Source organism: Anas acuta, chromosome 1 (genome assembly GCF_963932015.1).
Source record: "Anas acuta chromosome 1, bAnaAcu1.1, whole genome shotgun sequence".
Taxonomy (NCBI): Eukaryota; Metazoa; Chordata; class Aves; order Anseriformes; family Anatidae; genus Anas; species Anas acuta.
In genome coordinates this window covers 137,479,960-137,498,507 of record NC_088979.1, presented here as the reverse complement: position 1 = coordinate 137,498,507, position 18,548 = coordinate 137,479,960, and the positions used below count along the sequence as shown (strand labels likewise).

Genomic DNA, 18,548 nt, shown 5'->3' with positions numbered 1-18,548 from the left:
AGGACAAGGTATTTTTCCTGGTTGTTAATATCAGCATCTTCAAATGCATGTTTTAAAAACAACAGCAAAACCCCCAAAAAAACAATGTTACCTTCTTCAGAAAGCTTTGTAGTATGCTTCAAAGTAGAAACATGCAGCGAAGCTGCAGAGCAATACAGAGTTGCCTCCTTTCTTGCTAGGTGCTGCAGACAGTGAGTTGATAAAAGAGAGCTACATGGGCAGGAAAATCTTTCATGTATTTTTATAAACATTTTCAGTAATATGGATGATGATGATGTAATACTTCTCAGTTTGGTATATATTGTTGATTTATTTTTGTGTGAATGGACACAAAGAAGGAATCAGATGTTGAAATTTGAGATTTTATTCAGGATTGTTGTAGGTTTTCATCTGTTTTCATGCTTTTATATGTACATGTCTGTTCATGAAGCATTTGCTATTAAAACATTTTAAAAGGAACTGGAGGAGGATTTAGTGTGACAGCTTTTCTGGTTGTTATAAAAACACATTGGTGTTACCAGACAAAATGAAAATTTAATATTTTTTAATTCAGTGGTAGCTGATTATTTGCTTACAGTTGCAAGTATAGACTTCTCGTGGCTCGCTACATGCTGTGTTGTCTAAAATATTGTTTTTCTGTTATATAAACACAGAAGGCAGAACTAACGAATGATACATTTCCTCTTTTTTTTTTTTTTTTACCTAGGTAGCTAATAATTCAGCTGGGTTAATGGGATTGCTGCTCATGAGGAATCTCAATAATATAATATGCACAAAATAAGTTGCATTAAACATTGCTAAAGAAGAGTAGTGCTCCTATTATATGGTAACAGGGCAAATATAAGCTACCATTATGTATTTATCATTTGAGTTGATTTATTCATTGATACAATCCATTCAAGCAAACTGCATGTTGTGAAGTCTTACGTGTATATAGGTTTTTAGTTATTAAACATCTTTCTGTAATATTATTGTGATGTCATAGAGGTGTTTTTTTATTTTTGCTCTTTAGAAACAGTTTTTCAGACGTTTGTACTCACCTTTAAGTAGGCTAGAAAATAGTGCAATCTTATCTTCTGTTTCTTACAGCTTTTATTTTTTGATTGTAGCTGTAATTATTACCTGCAAATATGGTAAAAAGTCAGAGCTTCTTTAAATTTGCAGATTTTGTTATTACAACCTGTACTTTGTTAATTTATTTGGTCTGGAATCTGTTGCAGTGCACATCACAAGTAAATGTAGTTAAATTTGTATTTACAGTATTATTTAAAAGTTAAGCAGTTCCATTTCACAGAATGACAGAATCATCTAGGTTGGAAGAGACCTCCAAGATCACCAAGTCCAACCTCTGACCTAACACTAACAAGTCCTCCACTAAACCATATCACTGAGCTCTACATCTAAACACCTTTTAAAGACCTCCAGAGAAGGTGACTCAACCACTTCACTGGGCAGCCCATTCCAATGCCTAACCACCATTTTGGTAAAGAAGTTCTTCCTAATATCCAATCTAAACCTCTGCTGGCGCAACATTAGCCCATTCCCCTTCATCCTGTCACCAGGCACGTGGGAGAATAGACCAACCTCCACCTCACTACAGCCTCCTTTAAGGTACCTGTAGAGTGAGATAAGGCTGTTCCTGAGTGACCTTACTCTTCTCCAGACTGAACAAACCCAGCTCCCTCAGCTGCTCCTCATAAGACTTGTTCTCCAGACCCCTCACCAGCTTCGTTGCCCTTCTCTGGACTCACTCGAGCACCTCGGAACATGGATGTCTGTGTGAAATACATGTACTGATGGATTCATCCCTATTTTTTGATGCATTTTTTTCCCCTTTGAACATCTTTTTGTAATTACTGCCTTGCTATCCAATAGATTAATTCCTCACATGCCTATTTCCCTTTTCCCTGTATGTTGTCCTATAGCTGTTGGCACCTGGAGATGGCTGTCTTTTTTAGCTGAAGTGCTCTTTGAGACTGTTACTAAAGGACTGTTGACTTGCTTGGTGTTTCCTTCTCTCCTGATTATCAGCCAAAGGAAAGCAATAATAATAATAATATTATTAATAGAGGGCAAATGTGACTATGGAGAGAGGCAGTGATATGCATCTTTAATTCTCATCTAATGAGCCTTGAATAAGAAATTAATTTCAGGCATGCCTGATGTCGATTACAGCACACAGATGATTAATTCCTACAAAATTCTGTGAAAACAGGTACCAGGTAGAGGAATCTATTCTGTGTGGGAAGAATATTACAGAATGCCTAAAATCCCTTGCTGTGTTAGATGAGTCCACTACTCACTCAAGAAGTCCTTCCTCAGTGTGTTTTCTGGAGCCTAAAGAGAGCATATTTATTTGTTTTGGGGTTGTTTTGTTTTTTAATCTCTGGCATACTTCTGTATCAGTCCCAGACCAAAGCTGCAATACTGCAATAGCTCTGTGCTGTGTGCTGGTATTTCCAGTTTGATTGCTGTTACAGATTTCCATTGTGCTTTTGCATTTTTAACATGTCCTAAAGGGCTTACCACATGTGAGTAGAGTAGAGAGAGGGCTGTCTAGTAGATGCCTTCCAAAGAGTAGAAGGCATCCACAGCAGCTGATTTTATTTCAGGCTTCTAAAGAAAACTTGGAAGCATAGATGAAAAAGTTCTGCAATGAAGAATAGACAGTAGGAAGTCCTAAGTATTTCTTATGGGGTGCATAAATCAAAGTTTGTCGTTTTGGTGCAAGCAACCCCAGATGCCTATGCTGTGGTAGCAGTAGCTGTTCTGAACGGGGAAGGGAAAGGGGGGAATAAGTGAGCTACCCCCGGACCTCCATGGAAAAAAAGTTGAGATGATTCTTTTTGAATGTAATCTGTTTCATATAGACATGGCAAACTATTTGTAAGAATATTAAAAATAGTAGGGCAGCTCATTTATGGAATAGAATAATGGAATCCCTGACTTGTCAAGCCTGCAGCTTTTTCTCTTGATCAAACCCATTTCTTTCAGAAACTGAATGAAGCATGAGTCATGACTGCAGTGCTATCACCTTCTCTGAAAGGCTTTGATCTTTTATCCAACTCATGATAATTTCTTTGACAGAGTGTTTTAAAGTAAATTCAGTGTGCATGTGTTGTGGTGTGGAGGCTTTTTTTTTTTTTTTTTCCATTGAAATTACATTTTATGAGAAATGTTACTGTTTAGGTATATTGCAGGAGGTAGTTTAGCAGAGGGCGAGGAAGCTCAAGTACTTACAGGCTCAAATGATAAGTGGCTGGTGAAGAGGCTGAATCAGCTCAGGCTATTACTCCTGTGTGTACCTGTGCTGGTCGGAGGGCTGCCCCTGTTCCACAGGGACTTTCCAGTTCTGAAGGTATTGGTTTGGGTGCGTTTATGCAACTTTGCAACTTGATTGCTCGAGAGGATAGTGATTGTCAAGACGTTAGATCAGAAATATGAGGAAGATTAATTTGAGAATTTAAGACAGACCAACTTCTGAGGGAGGTTGGATTTTGACTATTGGAAGCAAGAGAATTGGAATGTAAGTTTCCTGTTGAAATGAGCCAAACATTAATCTGTAGCCCTTGCCTTTTCTTTCAAAAGGCATGACATAAGTTAAGAGAAAATGGAGCAAACACCTGGATTTCAGATTAAAAATGTACTTGAAAGAATAAAGCAACACTTGTTTCTTTTCATCTTTGGGAGACATAGAATCCTGTTATTACATCTGTTGTATAGGTATTTGGGGGGGGAGGGCTTCAGAGAACTATTGTGTAATATTTTCCTCTCTTTACTTTGATTTTAACACTTTATGGCTTAAAAGGTGTCTGGATGTTTAATCTGTTTTCCAAATGAAGAAATCCCTTCAATATTTTGCTTAAACACCTATCAAGTGTTAGCTACTCTCAGTTCAAAACTTTTGTATTTTTCTGATTTGACATTCTGAAATAGCATTGACTGTGAAACTTCTTGCATAGGTGCTTAGTTTCCCTTTTGAGTATTCAGTCAAATACGAAGCCCTGTCTTTGGAAGCAATCATAACAGTCAGTTGCTTTTCTGTGATTCATTTGCTTTGAACTCAGACAATGGGGAATGTTCTTCAGCAAAGTTAGATTTATTGCTTCAAGTTAAACAATATTGTAGCTGTTGTGAATTACGCAATGAAGCTGTGTTGAACATAAAAGTTTAGCGAGATCTGTCTTAAGATTATTAGCATGTTGCACAACTCCATGTTCATGTGATCATAACTTGGGTGGTGGCGCAGGTGATGAACTTTGAGTTGCAGCAGTTTACAGCAACCAGTTTAGGACCTCGTCTTTCAAGTGCGTGCAGCCGTGTGCAGTTAAATAGGTAGTAGTAGTAAAACGCCAGCTTCACGCTTTGCGTTGCTTTAAGCACAGCGTCTTCTCACTGTTTTGTTTCACTTCTCACTTAAAACACATGAGTAATGCTGAGGCGGAGGACTCTTGGCAGTGAATTATCTTACCTCAATCTATAAATGGACAAGGACTAGCACAGAAAGAAGAAGTAAACATCCTTTTTGTATACCACTACTTAATTGGAGTGTGTTCTTCCTTGCTAAACTATGAACTTTATGGTTGGTGTGGTCAACAGGAAAGACTTGTTTTAGGCCTCTGGGCAAGTACATGATCACTGTTGTGAAGCTCTTGTGTTAGTGTTTTTTTTTTTTCCAACCATTTAGGCTTATGCAAATTTTAACGTTAACTTTTCTGCTTTCTTGAGAAATAATGCATTATGGTGGTGTGAAAGAAAGAATGGCTGGAAATTATATTACTTTGTAAATGTGACTTTGTCTAATATGGTTTTATAACTTTTCAAATGAAAATATTTTAGTGAATTTTGTTTAATGGGATTAAAATTGTATCTTTTTTGGAAGAAGATACAACTGGGAAAGATTTCTCAAGTATTTTCATAAACCTAAGTGTCTTTTGATACTTAGTATGGAAAATGGTATATCACAGCGTTTACCAAGAAGAATAGGGATAAATAGGATGTGTAATATAAGAATTCATAAGTTAAATAAACCCACAGAAAGAAACAAAAAAGTGCAAGTGCAGAAGGAAGGTTTGACCTGAAATAGGGCTTATAAAAGCTATTTAGCTTTCAAGATTTTGGATTCTTCATGAGGAAGCATGTTTCACACATATGACTCTTGGAAGACATATATTTTGCATTTAAAAGAAAAGTTTTGTGGTTTACACTTCGTAGCTGGATGCTTATGTTAGTAATAAAGTTAGTGGTGCAACACTTCTAGTACATACCACGAATACGATATTTGTGAAGCTGGTACAACTTTTCAAGATTTTTTTAATATTTGGCCTCATTGGACAGTCCTCTGTGTGCAGTCTGTTGTCCTCATTTAACTTATTTTACTTTAAGTGGTTAGCAATCAGTGAAATAACATTTTAGCTTCTGAAGTAATACAGTTGACTAGTTATCTGTAGAGGGATTCTTGACAAGATTTTACTAGCAGGGGGTCTGCAGGGGTGGCCTCTGTGTGCAGAGCCCAGCAGTTACCCAATATCAGATCAGAGCCAGCTCCACACAGCTCTAAAGGGACCCACTGCTGGCCAGAGCCAAGCCAGGGAGTGATGCTGGGTGGGCCTCTAGGAGAGAAGATTTAAGGAAGAGAAACTGCTGTGCAACAGAGCTGGGAGAGAGGACTGAGAAACAGCCTCACAGGCGCCAAGGTGAGTGCAGCAGGAGGGCAGGAGGTGCTCCAGACACGCAGCAGCAGTTCCCCTGCGGCCTGTGGAGAGGCCCCTGGTGGAGCAGGCTGTCCCCCTGCAGCCCATGGGTTCCACAGCAGAGCAGACTGCATCCTGTGGGAGGACCCCAAGCTGGAGCTGAGGAAGAGTGAAGATGAAGGAGCACCAGAGATGAAATGTTATGAACTGATTGCAATCCCCAATCCCCTGTATTGCTTAAGGGTAGGAGGAGGAAGAAGGTGGATGGAGTGCAAAGGTGTTTCTAGTTTGCTTTTAGTTCTCACTGCCCTAGTCTGTTAAGAATAGGCAATAAATCACGTTAATCTCCCTTACACTGAGTCTGTTTTGCCTGTGACGGTAATTGGTGAATGAGCTCCCAAGTTGGGTTGATTGCTTAATGAGTTTACTTTCAGCTAGTCATAAAGTAACACCATGGCTTTCAGTTCACAATTCAACATGTGTATTGATGGCTGAGTTGGCGGTAAGCATAGTCGTCTTGGAGGTGCATAGTGATAGGATGAAAGTCAACACACACAAGCTGCAACAGGGGGAAGATTAATCAGGTATTAAGAAGAAAAATTACTGTGATGGTAGTCACAAATTAGGACATATTGTCTAGAGAGATCATTGAATCTCCATGTGGGACATGACATGACAAGACCTTGAGTGACTTGATCCAAGTTGGCCCTGTGTGCAGTGGGGAACAGGACTAAATGCTTCCTAGAAGTCCGTTCCAGTTAAAATTGTTCTTTGACCTAGGATGCTGCAGAAACGGAATTGCCTAGGACTAAGATGGGACAGACAGTTAGCTTTCTTGTAACCTGTTTTAGATCTTGAATTGCCGGAACACATCTCTGAGCTGTCTGTCAGCTTATATGTTTCTAGATATTCTTCAGGGGAAATTGTGTGTGTGTGTATAGAAGCATAGGAATGTTGGAAGTCTTCTCATAACCTCAAATAACCTGAAGGAACTAATATTTCCATTTTTCCCCAAGTACTACTTTAGAAAAAAAAAAAAAGCCTTCAGTTGGGTATAGGGGTTTTGCTCATTTGTATTTTATCTTTAGTAGATATCAACCGGCATTTTAACTAATTAGTTATAGATCCTTATCAGCTTTTTATGCTGGCAGCTCTTACATGTGAAAGTACTGAAGTATCAAACTCTTTCTTCTGGATAATATTAAGGATATTATATTTTGCTTCTGTAGTAATTTAAAGTACTGAAAATGTGTTTAAAATCCTGGTAGTTTTAAGGCTGTCTAGTCTTAAGACTGCCAACCTCTTATCTTCCAAACTACGTTAAAGAAAATGTCTTAGTCCTCTCTCAGTCAAAAAGTAGCTTATAAATGAGACTGAGACACTGAATTTGGCATCTGAGTTGTGCTGTGTAATGGGGACAAGTGGAAGAGCCCTTGCAATTGAAAAGTCAGAACAGCCAACGACTGACATTCAATTACACAAATAAGTAATTGTTATGAAGGTTTCTGTAATGGATGAGTACTAATTCTTATCTTTTTCTGCATCTCCTCCTTTTGGATTTTTTGTGGCTTTTACAACAACAAAATCTTACGAAGTTAGGTTGTTTTTTTTTTTTTTGTCTTTCAATCCTATCTGCACCATGAGAGTCTCTTTAGATTAAAAAAAAAAAAAAAAAAAAAAAACAGGTCATTGGGAGCATGCCTTTAATTTGCAGTGTCTCATTCCCTCTCCGCTGGATGGTATCTGCCATACCTGACGGTCCTTTATTGGCCTGTAAGCAGACCCAGTAATCAGAAAAGATTATGGAACTGGAATTCAGTTTGAGACCTTTTAAAACTTTCGCCTGCTAAGATACCCTTTGTTTGCTGGAACAAAACACAACTTTATGTGAAGCTATTTAAGATGTTCCTGGAGCATGCTTTTCTGGTTTGTAGGCAAAAAACAGGAAGAGAGATGCAGACAAAAAAGAACTCCTTTCAAGCGAATCATCACATTCGATTAAAATATCCAAAATAGAATGAATTATCCTGCCAGTTGCTTGCCTTCAAATCTTTTTGTAAAGTAATATGACGTTTCCCAATTTATAAATAACTTGGCTGCTGACACATTTAAATTCAGCTTCCTATAGAAGTGTGAACAGATTCTTCTGTGTGGTTGGTTTATTTCTTAATTTTCTTCTTAGAAGAGTGAAGCTACCATGCAAGTTTTGCCAGCTCCCTCTGTTGGGAATTCGTAACATCTCTGTGTCGTCATAGGCTGGGAGTCTGCATAAGCTGAGGCACGCTTTCTGTGAAGTGTTTCCTACACAGATTGTTACCCCTAGAAAATGCAACCCATCAACTCTTCTATTGTGTGCTTTACCAGTCAGTATGGGCCACTGAAGGAAGTAGTCAGTAGCTTTAAGTTTCCTTCTCCTGCTGTTCTGTATCAGGTGTTCAGTCTGTGGAACTAATCTGTAGCTAGTCTGAATCATTACCAAACCGAAATGTGTCATGTTTACATCAGGTTGTTGTCACCAAAGGCTTTGCTTTAAAGGTCTGCTCCTATTTGTATCTTTCACTTGCTAACATAGTCACAGTTAGATGTGCATGTTATGCTCTGTATATTTCATACAAGGTTTTTGTTTGCTATATATTGGTAGGAAATATACAATGGCCAAAATAAAATAACAAATATCTGTTTTTTTTCCCCTGCTTAACTTCCTCACTATGAAAAAGTCTTCTTGGATTGTGACTGTTCAGGATTTATATTTCATGAAGGTATATGCCTTTTTGACTATTGAATCTTTCTAATTCAGTGTACCTTTGAGCTAATTTGGACATCTGTACTTTTACAGAAATCAAATAATCTAACTTCTTGTAAGGTTTAGAGAGCCTCCAGCTATGCCCTTTTTCTGATCCTTTGCTGATGCTTCAGAAACTTCCTAGTTTTGAAATGTCAATGACAAGTAGGGCAGCAAAGTAGTAATTCTTAATTTGTTAAACATTTTATCTTCTTGTTTAGCTTGTTGGCTAGTAAGAAATTTCATCAAGGCCTACGTTTTTTCTTCCCTTGTTCTGGTTGTTGTATGCTTTCAGCAAAGATAGCTGCAAAGAAAATAGTTACACAAATATGATATACACACTTAACTATCCAAAATCTGTAAGTTCTGTGCAGCCTGCAACTGGACGTATGTGCTTTGTTTGAATACTTGTTATACTAATGGAAAAACCATCCATTATCTTAAATATATTTAAGTGAGTAAAGATTGCCAGCGCTAGTTCTAACTATAGCTTTTTTATCAAAAGTAACTGTTGTAGCACACTCAGCTGTAAAAACACGGAACAAAAATAGCAAATATGCAGTATTTTTCCTTATGCCATTAGAGAGTAAACTGCTGAAATAGGTTTTAAATATGCACTGTTCTCACAAAACAAATTGACTTTTTAAGCAGAGATGTAAACACAAATCCTGGCAGTTGAGTTTCTTAAAAGATTATAATCTGGGCCCCAAAGTGCTATATCCTAGAAAGAGTAGATAGCAGAATTATCACAAAGTGGTATGAATTTTTTTTTTTTTGGCATATTACAGCTGTCATGCAGGTAGTACTTGATAAGAGTCTGCAGTATTTTCTTATGAGTTCTTTAAGCTAGAGTAAGTCGAATCACTGAACTGAAACATGTTTTGGGCCCTTGATGCAGTCTCCTTTGATGGCTATATATTGCTGGGATAGTGTTGTATGCAAGAGGAATACCCAATTGCACGGTGCAGCAAATACGCAAAATGTCTGTTTTGGAGTAGAACAGTAGAGTTGCTTATTCATTTGAGTTTTTCCCTTTTTAAATGAGCAAGCAGTTCTGATTGTAATTTTTCTCAACACAGAAATTGGACTGGAATAAATCCAAAAGGTAAGCTTCTATATTATGGCACAAATAGTGCCTTTCTACTTTAGTTACTGTTTTACTGTGTGCTTAAAAATTATTTGGTGTTTAAATATTCCCTTTAAAAATTTGGGTTCAGTAACTGTTCAGATACAAGAACAAAATATACATTTCAGATTTCTGATGAACGTGAAATATGAAAACTTAAAAATAAACAGGCTTATTAAAAAAAAAATCTTTTGCTGAATATTTAGGCACTTAAGGTACCTAGTCACAAGAACTTGGTCTAAACTGTATTGTTAACTGGGGTTATTTTGTGCATTTTTTTTTCTGTGCAGTAAATAGAACAGGTATTAAACAGCATAAATATGAAGACTTTGTTATAATAGGTACATTCAATCATGCAGATATCCTATATAATACTTTGTTACCTAAAACATGCAAAGTACTTTGAAAATGTATCGCTATGGATTCTATAAATTCTGTGAACTTCCTGTTTTCCTGAAAAAATATCATTCTTTAAAAAAAAAAAAAAGCTTCTACTTATCCTCTCGTTATACTTTCAGTGTGCACTGTACTTGTACAGTTTTTAACATTTTGTACTTTGTATATTGGATAATATTTGTAAATGAAGGTGTAAAGACTTTCTGTAACCACTTGAGTTTTTTTCTGTGTTTGGATATTTCTGCTAGGTGTTTACTTCTACTGGGTATCCTCACTTACCATACCATGATGTCCACCGGTGTTCTAAGCTTTTCTGACATATCCTTTACTTATGTGTGCACTAGATCTTCTGTGAGGCCACTGTTTTTGCCACATGAGAGGGCTGTCAAGAATGTTAATAGGTTTTACAGCAATAAGCAATTCATGAGGGATTTTCTCCTCTGTATTTCAACATTTATTCTTCCCAATAAAAAAAAAAAAAAAAAAAAAAAAAAAAACAGAAAATTGACATTTGTGAACTTTTTTTTGTTTTGATTCTCGATTGATGAGAAAGTCCCATTCATAAATGTCATTGTTTGAAGGGCTGGACTATCAATTTGTTTAGGTGTTAGAGAAGTAACACTGGTTTATTATAAATGGAAATTCAGAAGTGATAAACTTAAAAATGCATAGCAACTTCTAGTTGCCATGGTGCTTCAACTTGAAGTAATTTTCTTCAATATTAAAATGCTTCTTGGGTGTCATCTTTGCTTTTTAAGTAGTCACTGCTAAGAAGGGAATGGCTCCGGGGAGAAGTAATGAGAAACTATTTTGGAATATCTAATGTAACAACCAATGAAGTGTCAAGAAAAAAATCTTAGCATTCAAGAATATAATTGGAGTGCTTATTTAAGCAATATAGATATCTGTTTTTATGACACAACTTCCAAACACTAAGGAATGGTGGGTCTCTAAAACCCTCTCAGCCCTGTTTAATGGGTGAGTTTTTCAAGAAGCAAATACGAAGTTAAGTTTGTCAAGACACTGAGCCAGTAGACTGGATTCATCCTTTATCCTTTACCTGTGTGACCATCAGCTACTTCTTAATTCATGTGTGTTGTCTCTTCTCCCCAGTCCTGAAATCAGAAACATTAATGTACCTGTAACGCTTATCCTACATGGTAATCCAAAAGATTCATCGTCTGATTGGGCATGCACCTTTAGAAAGACTTGAAACTCTTTCCAGAACTTAGATATCTGCCCTCAATAATTTTCTGTGTCAGAGCTGTTAAGTGTTATGTTTGGGTCCCCCATGTGGAGTTGAGCTGCACTACAGCTTTCTGCTTTCCCAACCAAATTGTTGTTATTTACTGGGTTTCCTTATTGTTTTATTTATTCACTTTGTTTCAAATGGGTTGTCTTAATATGTTCTTCTTGAATAAGACCTTTACCTTAAATAATAATAATAATTCTGTCAGCAACTATTACATATTATTCTTGTAAATTGCAGGGGCTTGGAAAAGCCTCTTGAGGGATGCAAGGCTTTGATACATAAATAGTAATAACCAAGAAATAGTAGTCTAGAAGCTGTCTGTAAATGAATTTATACTGAATTTCATTTAAAGCTTTTTAATACTGAGCATTTCTATCTGACATCTCAGCTGCACAGCATGTTAAAATTGTCAAAAAAGAAAAAAAAAACACAAACATCTTAGTAAACTTCAAGAAGTTGTTTTTCTAATAAAATATTTCCAGTTTTAAAACAGTAACGTTTAGTTATGGAAAAACTTAGTCTACTTAAAGTCTACCCCTTTACTGTAGCCACACACAGATTGCAGCTAATGGAGTCATGCTGTACAATGAAGTGCCTAATTAAGACAAGTTGCATAATATAAGCTTCAGATTGCAGCACCATCTTCCTTAAAGAGCTTGCATCATGCTTATTGAAATGATCAATATTGTGTGAAATGAACATGACAATTAACTCAAAATGACCAGTTTTAAGGTTGATTTGTACCTCCATAATTTGACTTTTAGGAGTTCCAGCAACTACATGGTATGTTTACAGGAAAAATACTGCAACTTGTGAGATTGAAGTACTGTGTGTACTGTGTTATTCCTGTGTCAAGTCAGGGTTAGTGCTCACTCTGCTTGTTAGTGAACTATCATTGGAGAAGTGAAATTACTAATATTTCTAGAAGGAAAAAACATTGCCTTGGGTGCTTTGTTTTTTTTGTCTTAGAAGCAAAGATCATCTTTCACTTCTGCTTAGTCACTGAACATACAACAATCTTCTACTACTAAATATAGCATCTAGATATTTTGAATGCCGCTGCTTCAGGCTAAGGCATAACAGCAGAGTGATCTTCCTAACCCTAAACGATGGCCTCACCATAGCAGTGTCCTGCAACTGTTCAGAATTACCTATTGGGCAACATGGAAATGAAGTTGTAGTTTTATCCCTTCTTTCATGTACAGCAGAGGAATGGGTGGTTATTTACTGTTGCTAGAGAGCTCAATGCATTCCAGCAAAGTTTCCCCATGTTTTCCTCTCAAACTCCAGAACACTTGAATAGCTGGAATGCTATGGACCTAAATAGCACTGTCTAGGTGACTTTTTATTAGGCGGAAACACGATGATAAAACTTTTAATAATTATCATCTACATTTAGTGTTGTTTAGCTGGAAGATGATTTGGGAAACAATCGGGAAAACAGCAGAAAAATTGACTTCTGAAGAATGTTTTTCTGACCTTGCTGTGTTGCTGCAATCTGTTATGAATAGAAGCAGAATGTTTATGCTCTGGTTCTCAGCCTATTGCTCTGTCCTGATTTCAAAGCCAAGAATAAATCACATCTCTTCAGACGGTGAGTTTCTGAAAAGCACCCACGGATTAGTCTTTGCTTTTTATTCAATTGAAGTGACCTAACTGAGTGGTATGTTGGATGTAGCTGAACAGTAAATTGAGCTTGAGAAGGTTAGCATGCCAGAAAAAGTCTGCTGGAACCTCCAAATCAACGATGCTCAAGTTATTATTGCAGATAGGATAGTGTCTTGAGTTGGAATTTTGAAGGGAATTAATTTTTTAGGTAGCCAAAGCTATGAGGTTATTTCAAAAGTAATGGCTGTGCTGACACTTGCACTGTAGAGATTCCTGGGCTGACTTATAAAGACTTTACTTACATACAGAAATTGGTTTAACCATGGCACAAGACAGAACTTGACATGTTTTTGAAGGTGTCTTCTTGATGCTTTAGTTCTTCTTCCACCTTAAAACCCACTCTGAAAATCCTCACTAGTGGTTCCTTTGTTTTCATATTTTCACCTGTTACTTCATCTGCTTTCTATTGTGACAGCTTTTAGGGCATACAAGGCACTTCTGCTGCTGCCTAGGTGAAGCTCATCATTTCAAGCACATTTGACAGCTTCTCCATTCCTTTGTTACCCATCTGTAATTGTGTATTGCTTCCTGCTGAATTTTAAATGTTTTTGTATTTTTTAACAAGATTGCCCTGTGTTTTGCAAAACAGAACTTCAAATTAAATCACCTCATTCATGTAGCATAATACTACATATTTCCAAGAGGAGTTGTTACTCAAAGAGCTTCTTGTGATGAGTATTTGTTTCTCGTGCTCCTGCTCATCAGCCAGGTATCAATGATGAGAAGTGCAATCTAAAACTAGGGCTTTCAGCTGCTGCCAGAGTGAAACCACCGTAGGCAGTAGAGTTGCTTAACATCCTACATGACATTTCTTAAGTCCCTTGAGTTCACTATACCAGCTGTCCGGAAACTGTAGATCTTGGTGTCATGGCAGCTGAGAGTATAATATCCTCATTAAATTGACTTTTCCTTACTAAACTGATTTTCAGTGTTAAGTGCAATTTGAGACTGTGTTGCTGCTTTAAAAATACACTGAACCCTTAAATTCAGGAGGTGAAGAATCTCATCACATCAGCATCAGAATCACCACCAACACCTTCAGGCTGCTGTTTGCATCTGTTCTTTGGATCCCTGTGGTCCTCATGTGTGACTCTGTATAAACAAAAGCTTGTTTCCACATTGCCTAAATGTGTTCGAACTGTCTTCTGAAATAAAAATGATGCCTTGAGGAAGTTGCTACCAGTGCCTTTAGGCTATCACCCTGGAGTCATGGCACATGAAGAAGGACTGTAACTGACCTAAGGTTGGGTGTCAGGTTTTGTGTTGTTTTGTTTTTTGAGATCCCACAAAAATGCAAAAGCTGCCATAATATCAATGAAACTGGATGGTTTTATAAAGGAAATTAAAGATCATGTTTATTACTAAACTAATGTATGAGGAATAATATTCTTAACCTGTGTGAAATGAGAGGCAATTTAGGATGTACTCTGAGAGACATACCACCTTTAAAATGCAGTTTTTCATTCTAATCTTTGTTTTCCTAGTGAGAACCTTTTAGGGATTTTGTTAGATTTGTTCATTTTTAATATATGGGTGGTATGATGGAAACTGGATCTACTATAAAAGGAAGTAAAATGAGAGGAGACGAATTGATGTAAGAGGTGAGTCTGACACAAAGGGATTTCTTGACTTGGAGAAGTTAAGATGGTTGTAGATATGAGAAACACAGTAAAGTGAGAAGGCAATATAGAGGAAAAGAGTGGAACAAAACAGAAGGGAAATAGGAATAAACATTTTTCTGTTGTGGTGGCTCTTGCAGTTCAACAAGGCCAAGTGCCGGATCCTCCACCTGGGGTACAATAACCCCAAGCAGAGCTACAGGCTGGGAGATGAGTGGTTGGAAAGCTGCCTGGCAGAGAAGGACCTGGGAGTGATGGTTGATAGTCGGCTGAAAATGAGCCAGCAGTGTGCTCAGGCGGCCAAGAAGGCCAACGGCATCCTGGCTTGTATAAGAAGCAGTGTGGCCAGCAGGGCTAGGGAGGTGATCGTCCCCCTGTACTCGGCTCTGGTGAGGCCGCACCTCGAGTACTGTGTTCAGTTTTGGGCCCCTCGCTACAAGAAGGACATTGAGGTGCTTGAGCGGGTCCAGAGAAGGGCGACGAAGCTGGTGAAGGGCCTGGAGAACAAGTCCTACGAGGAGCGGCTGAGGGAGCTGGGCTTGTTCAGCCTGGAGAAGAAGAGGCTCAGGGGTGACCTTATTGCTCTCTACAGGTACCTCAAAGGAGGCTGTAGTGAGGTGGGGGTTGGCCTGTTCTCCCATGTGCCTGGTGACAGGACGGGGAATGGGCTAAAGTTGCGCCAGGGGAGTTTTAGGTTGGATGTTAGGAAGAACTTCTTTACCGAAAGGGTTGTGAGGCACTGGAACAGGCTGCCCAGGGAAGTGGTGGAGTCACCATCCCTGGAAGTCTTCAAAAGACGTTTAGATGTAGAGCTTAGGGATATGGTTTAGTGGGGACTGTTAGTGTTAGGTCAGAGGTTGGACTCGATTATCTTGAGGTCTCTTCCAACCTAGAAATTCTGTGATTCTGTATAATACATTTAATAGAATATTGGAAGGGGAAAAACAGTCTCTAAGTCTGGGAAAAGTCTTTGAAGAATAAAATAATTAGTTGGGCTAAAGTAGCCCTGAAGTGCTTCAACAGTAGGATGAACTAATTGGTAGCTTATGAGCTTGATTTCTGTTTCAGAATTCTTGTGTAGCTTTTTAACCTTGAGTTAAATGATCGACTACAGTGATTTGAGAGGAGGGACTGCGTTTGGCCAAACTTTCTTTTGTGCCTGCATGGCTTGTTGTGTTTTCTCCAGATTATGACCAGTTTATTCCTTTATAAATGCTGTATCCATTCTTTTGTGACTTCATACTTAATGATTTCTTTCTTTGATCTCTGTATTCTTATGAAATTTAATCCCTTAGTACGTATCTATGGAATTAATAGCAACGCCAGGCTTGCCACTAGTGTAGTCTTGCACTCAACTCATTTTTCTCTGATTCATCTTGTTGCATGCAAAGACTGCAAATGCAATGTATTGCTTATGTTTTGGTAGTGCTGCTAGGTTGTTATCCTTTTGGGAAACTTTTGAGTGTGTTTTTTTTGCTGAATCCACTTCTATCTCAGGAGTGTCCTGGAGATTGACCTCTTTGGTCAGCCTCAGTTACTGTAGAAGTTGATACGTAGACATCTGGCGCTGAAGTCCCATTAAAACCAATCACCTCTGCAGTAGTTTTAGGAGCAAAAGCTCTCTGAATGCTTCAGGGGGTTACATTGACAATGAGATTCTTTTATCTACTTTTGCCATATTTTCTGGAATGAGTGAGCACCCACATAAAAATAAAACTATACATAGGTAACTTCTAAAATAGAATAGGTAGTAAATAACTCTCTCCGTTTAAGGAAGTGGCAGTCCATTTTTTTTTTTGGTGCAACACTGATGTATTAGTAAAATTAACAGGTTGAATTGGTACCACTATTACTCCATTAGACAACTGATGTACTTAAAGTGTAAATCTTTGGAGTTGTTAATCAAAACAAGTTCGTATTAAAAAATAAATACAGAGATGATGAGTAAAGAGATGTATCATTAGATATTTGATCCAGTGGTATCTTCTGATACCTGTTGTTATGAAGTTATACTTCTGTCTAGAAGTTGAGGATATTTGTCAGTGTTTGCACGACTCCCAAACAATGTCCACTATCACCACCAGGGTTTGTGTGGGTTTTGCAGTCCTCCTGTTGCTTCTGTTTTTTTCATCCCCAGGAAGCAGCAAGGAAGGAACCTCAAAAAAACTGTTTGCCTTTTTTCAAGAAAAAAAATTAAAACATTTACACAAGTCATGCAGATCAATAAAGTATTTTGAATGTTCATACCAGTAATGTTGCTTTAGAAAAACTAAAGCAGTTTTGTGCGCTTGTAAAATAGCCTAAACATTCCTCCACAAAAGGGAAATTTATTGATGGGATGTACATATTCTAGTGATGCATTTTCTCCATTTAAAAGAAAGTGTGGGTGTTATCCTAAGAGCAATAGGAGGTTATCCTGCTGTATATCGTCCAGTAAGCTTTCCACATAAGATCCCTTTCAAGCCTATCTGTAATTAATTGACTTTCAAAAGCATCTTGATTTCCTTGTCAGCAGTGTAGTGGTTTATACTAATAATTTGCTAATTCTTATGTCCTTGCTGGAGGACAATCTTGTTAGTATTCTTTCTTGCCACAAATTGATCATGCTGGATAGGACTTGAAACCGAGTCTCAGCGGTTGCTGTACAATTGATCTGTCTTATTGTGAGAGCAGTGCATAGATCCGTCCTCTGCTGCAGAACCTTTTGTTGGAGGTGCTCTAAAAATAGAGCAGAATTCCTTTGCATTTAGTAATGTGTGGTGGAAGTTTCCATTGTAAGATTGTTGGTGCTAGTGTGTAGTGGGTACATAGCTAATCCTGAGGGCTAGTCAGCTTCTCTTTCCATCATTTATTAGTTACCTGTGTTTATATCTGTGATTAGATATCCATTGTTTAGTATCTGGAGGTTGTTACTGTTTAAGTCTTGTCTGTTATAAAATCATTTAAGACTTATTTTCTAAGTATATTTTTAACTGTGGAATGATGGAAAATAACCAGTACTAGAAACATGAAGTTTGCCTATTGAGAATGAGATGTCTCAGTGATTTCATCAGTGCTGCAGATTTTGGATTGTGGAAGACGGTTGTCCCCAGTCTACTTCCTTAGAGCAGGAGCCTTCATAACTTGTTCAGAGTTTAATTAGACCCTTGTTGAAAGACAGTAGTGGATTTCAGAATATGCAAATTGCTGTGTGTTTTTTTTCCCACAAGTTACCTAAAATGTATTGTAGGAATTAGTAAAATGACTAAGCTCATGTGTGGACTATATATAAGTAAGAATAATCAACTGCACATGTGAAATTACATTGAGCGAGTGAAAATTTCTGAGACATCAAAAAATAATGCAAGCCAAATGGAGAAGTGGGTAAGGAAACAGCCTATGAAGAGAGATCATGTAGCATACAGAAGAGATAGCTGAAAGGGAAAGTAACTCTAGAAATACATTAATGGTTACAGCAAAATGAATGGAATAATTGGTTTTCTGTGTCTCTAGTAGTTAGACAAGAAATAATGGCCTTAAATTGGATCTGGGGGAAAATGGTCTGAAAGGAAGAATGTCCCTGGTAGTTTAGTAAGCCTTGATAGGGCAGGCTACAGTGTTGACTTGTGTTTCCATGCTTTCATGATGCTACCGTACCTGCAAATCATTGGTTTTGTTGCATGTTCTTTGTTTACTTGTTTTTGTTGTTGTTTTGTTGTGTGCTTTTTTTTTGTTTTTGTTTTTTGTTTTTAATGTGATGAAATCACTAAAATATCTATGTACAGCCTGGATTTATTGGCTAAGAATACACTGCACATGAAGGTTGTTGCTCCCACTGTCAAATTAACATGTCACTTTAGACATGTTAAACTTTCTAAACCATTGTGTGTGAGTTGTTTTGTTATTATTTTTATGTTGCTCTTTGCATTTTGTATGACTCTTTAAATGCATATCACTTTCAGGTGTTTTTTTGTTGTTGTTTTCATCAGTGAAACTGTGTGCTGACTGCTATGGTCTTGCGTATTGTCTGCAT

General features: G+C 37.6%; 1 protein-coding gene across 33 annotated transcripts in view; it reads left to right on the top strand.

Annotated features, from left to right (window-relative positions):
* Nucleotides 1-18,548, top strand: part of PLEKHA5 (pleckstrin homology domain containing A5) — a 168,230-nt gene that overhangs the window by 26,385 nt on the left and 123,297 nt on the right. The window contains exons 4-6 of one of the 33 annotated variants that reach the window (XR_011089721.1): nucleotides 8,411-8,452; nucleotides 9,555-9,580; nucleotides 10,233-10,307. The exons of 30 other annotated variants lie outside the window; for them this stretch is intronic. Coding sequence is in view for 1 of the 3 variants with exons in the window: in XM_068659520.1 (XP_068515621.1) it covers nucleotides 9,555-9,580; nucleotides 10,233-10,531 (325 nt within the window). In the remaining 2 variants the exon portion in view is untranslated. Of the gene's footprint in view, nucleotides 1-8,410; nucleotides 8,453-9,554; nucleotides 9,581-10,232; nucleotides 18,540-18,548 lie in introns of those variants that run through there. 2 more of the 33 variants (XM_068659520.1, XR_011089719.1) reach the window with 2 other exon arrangements.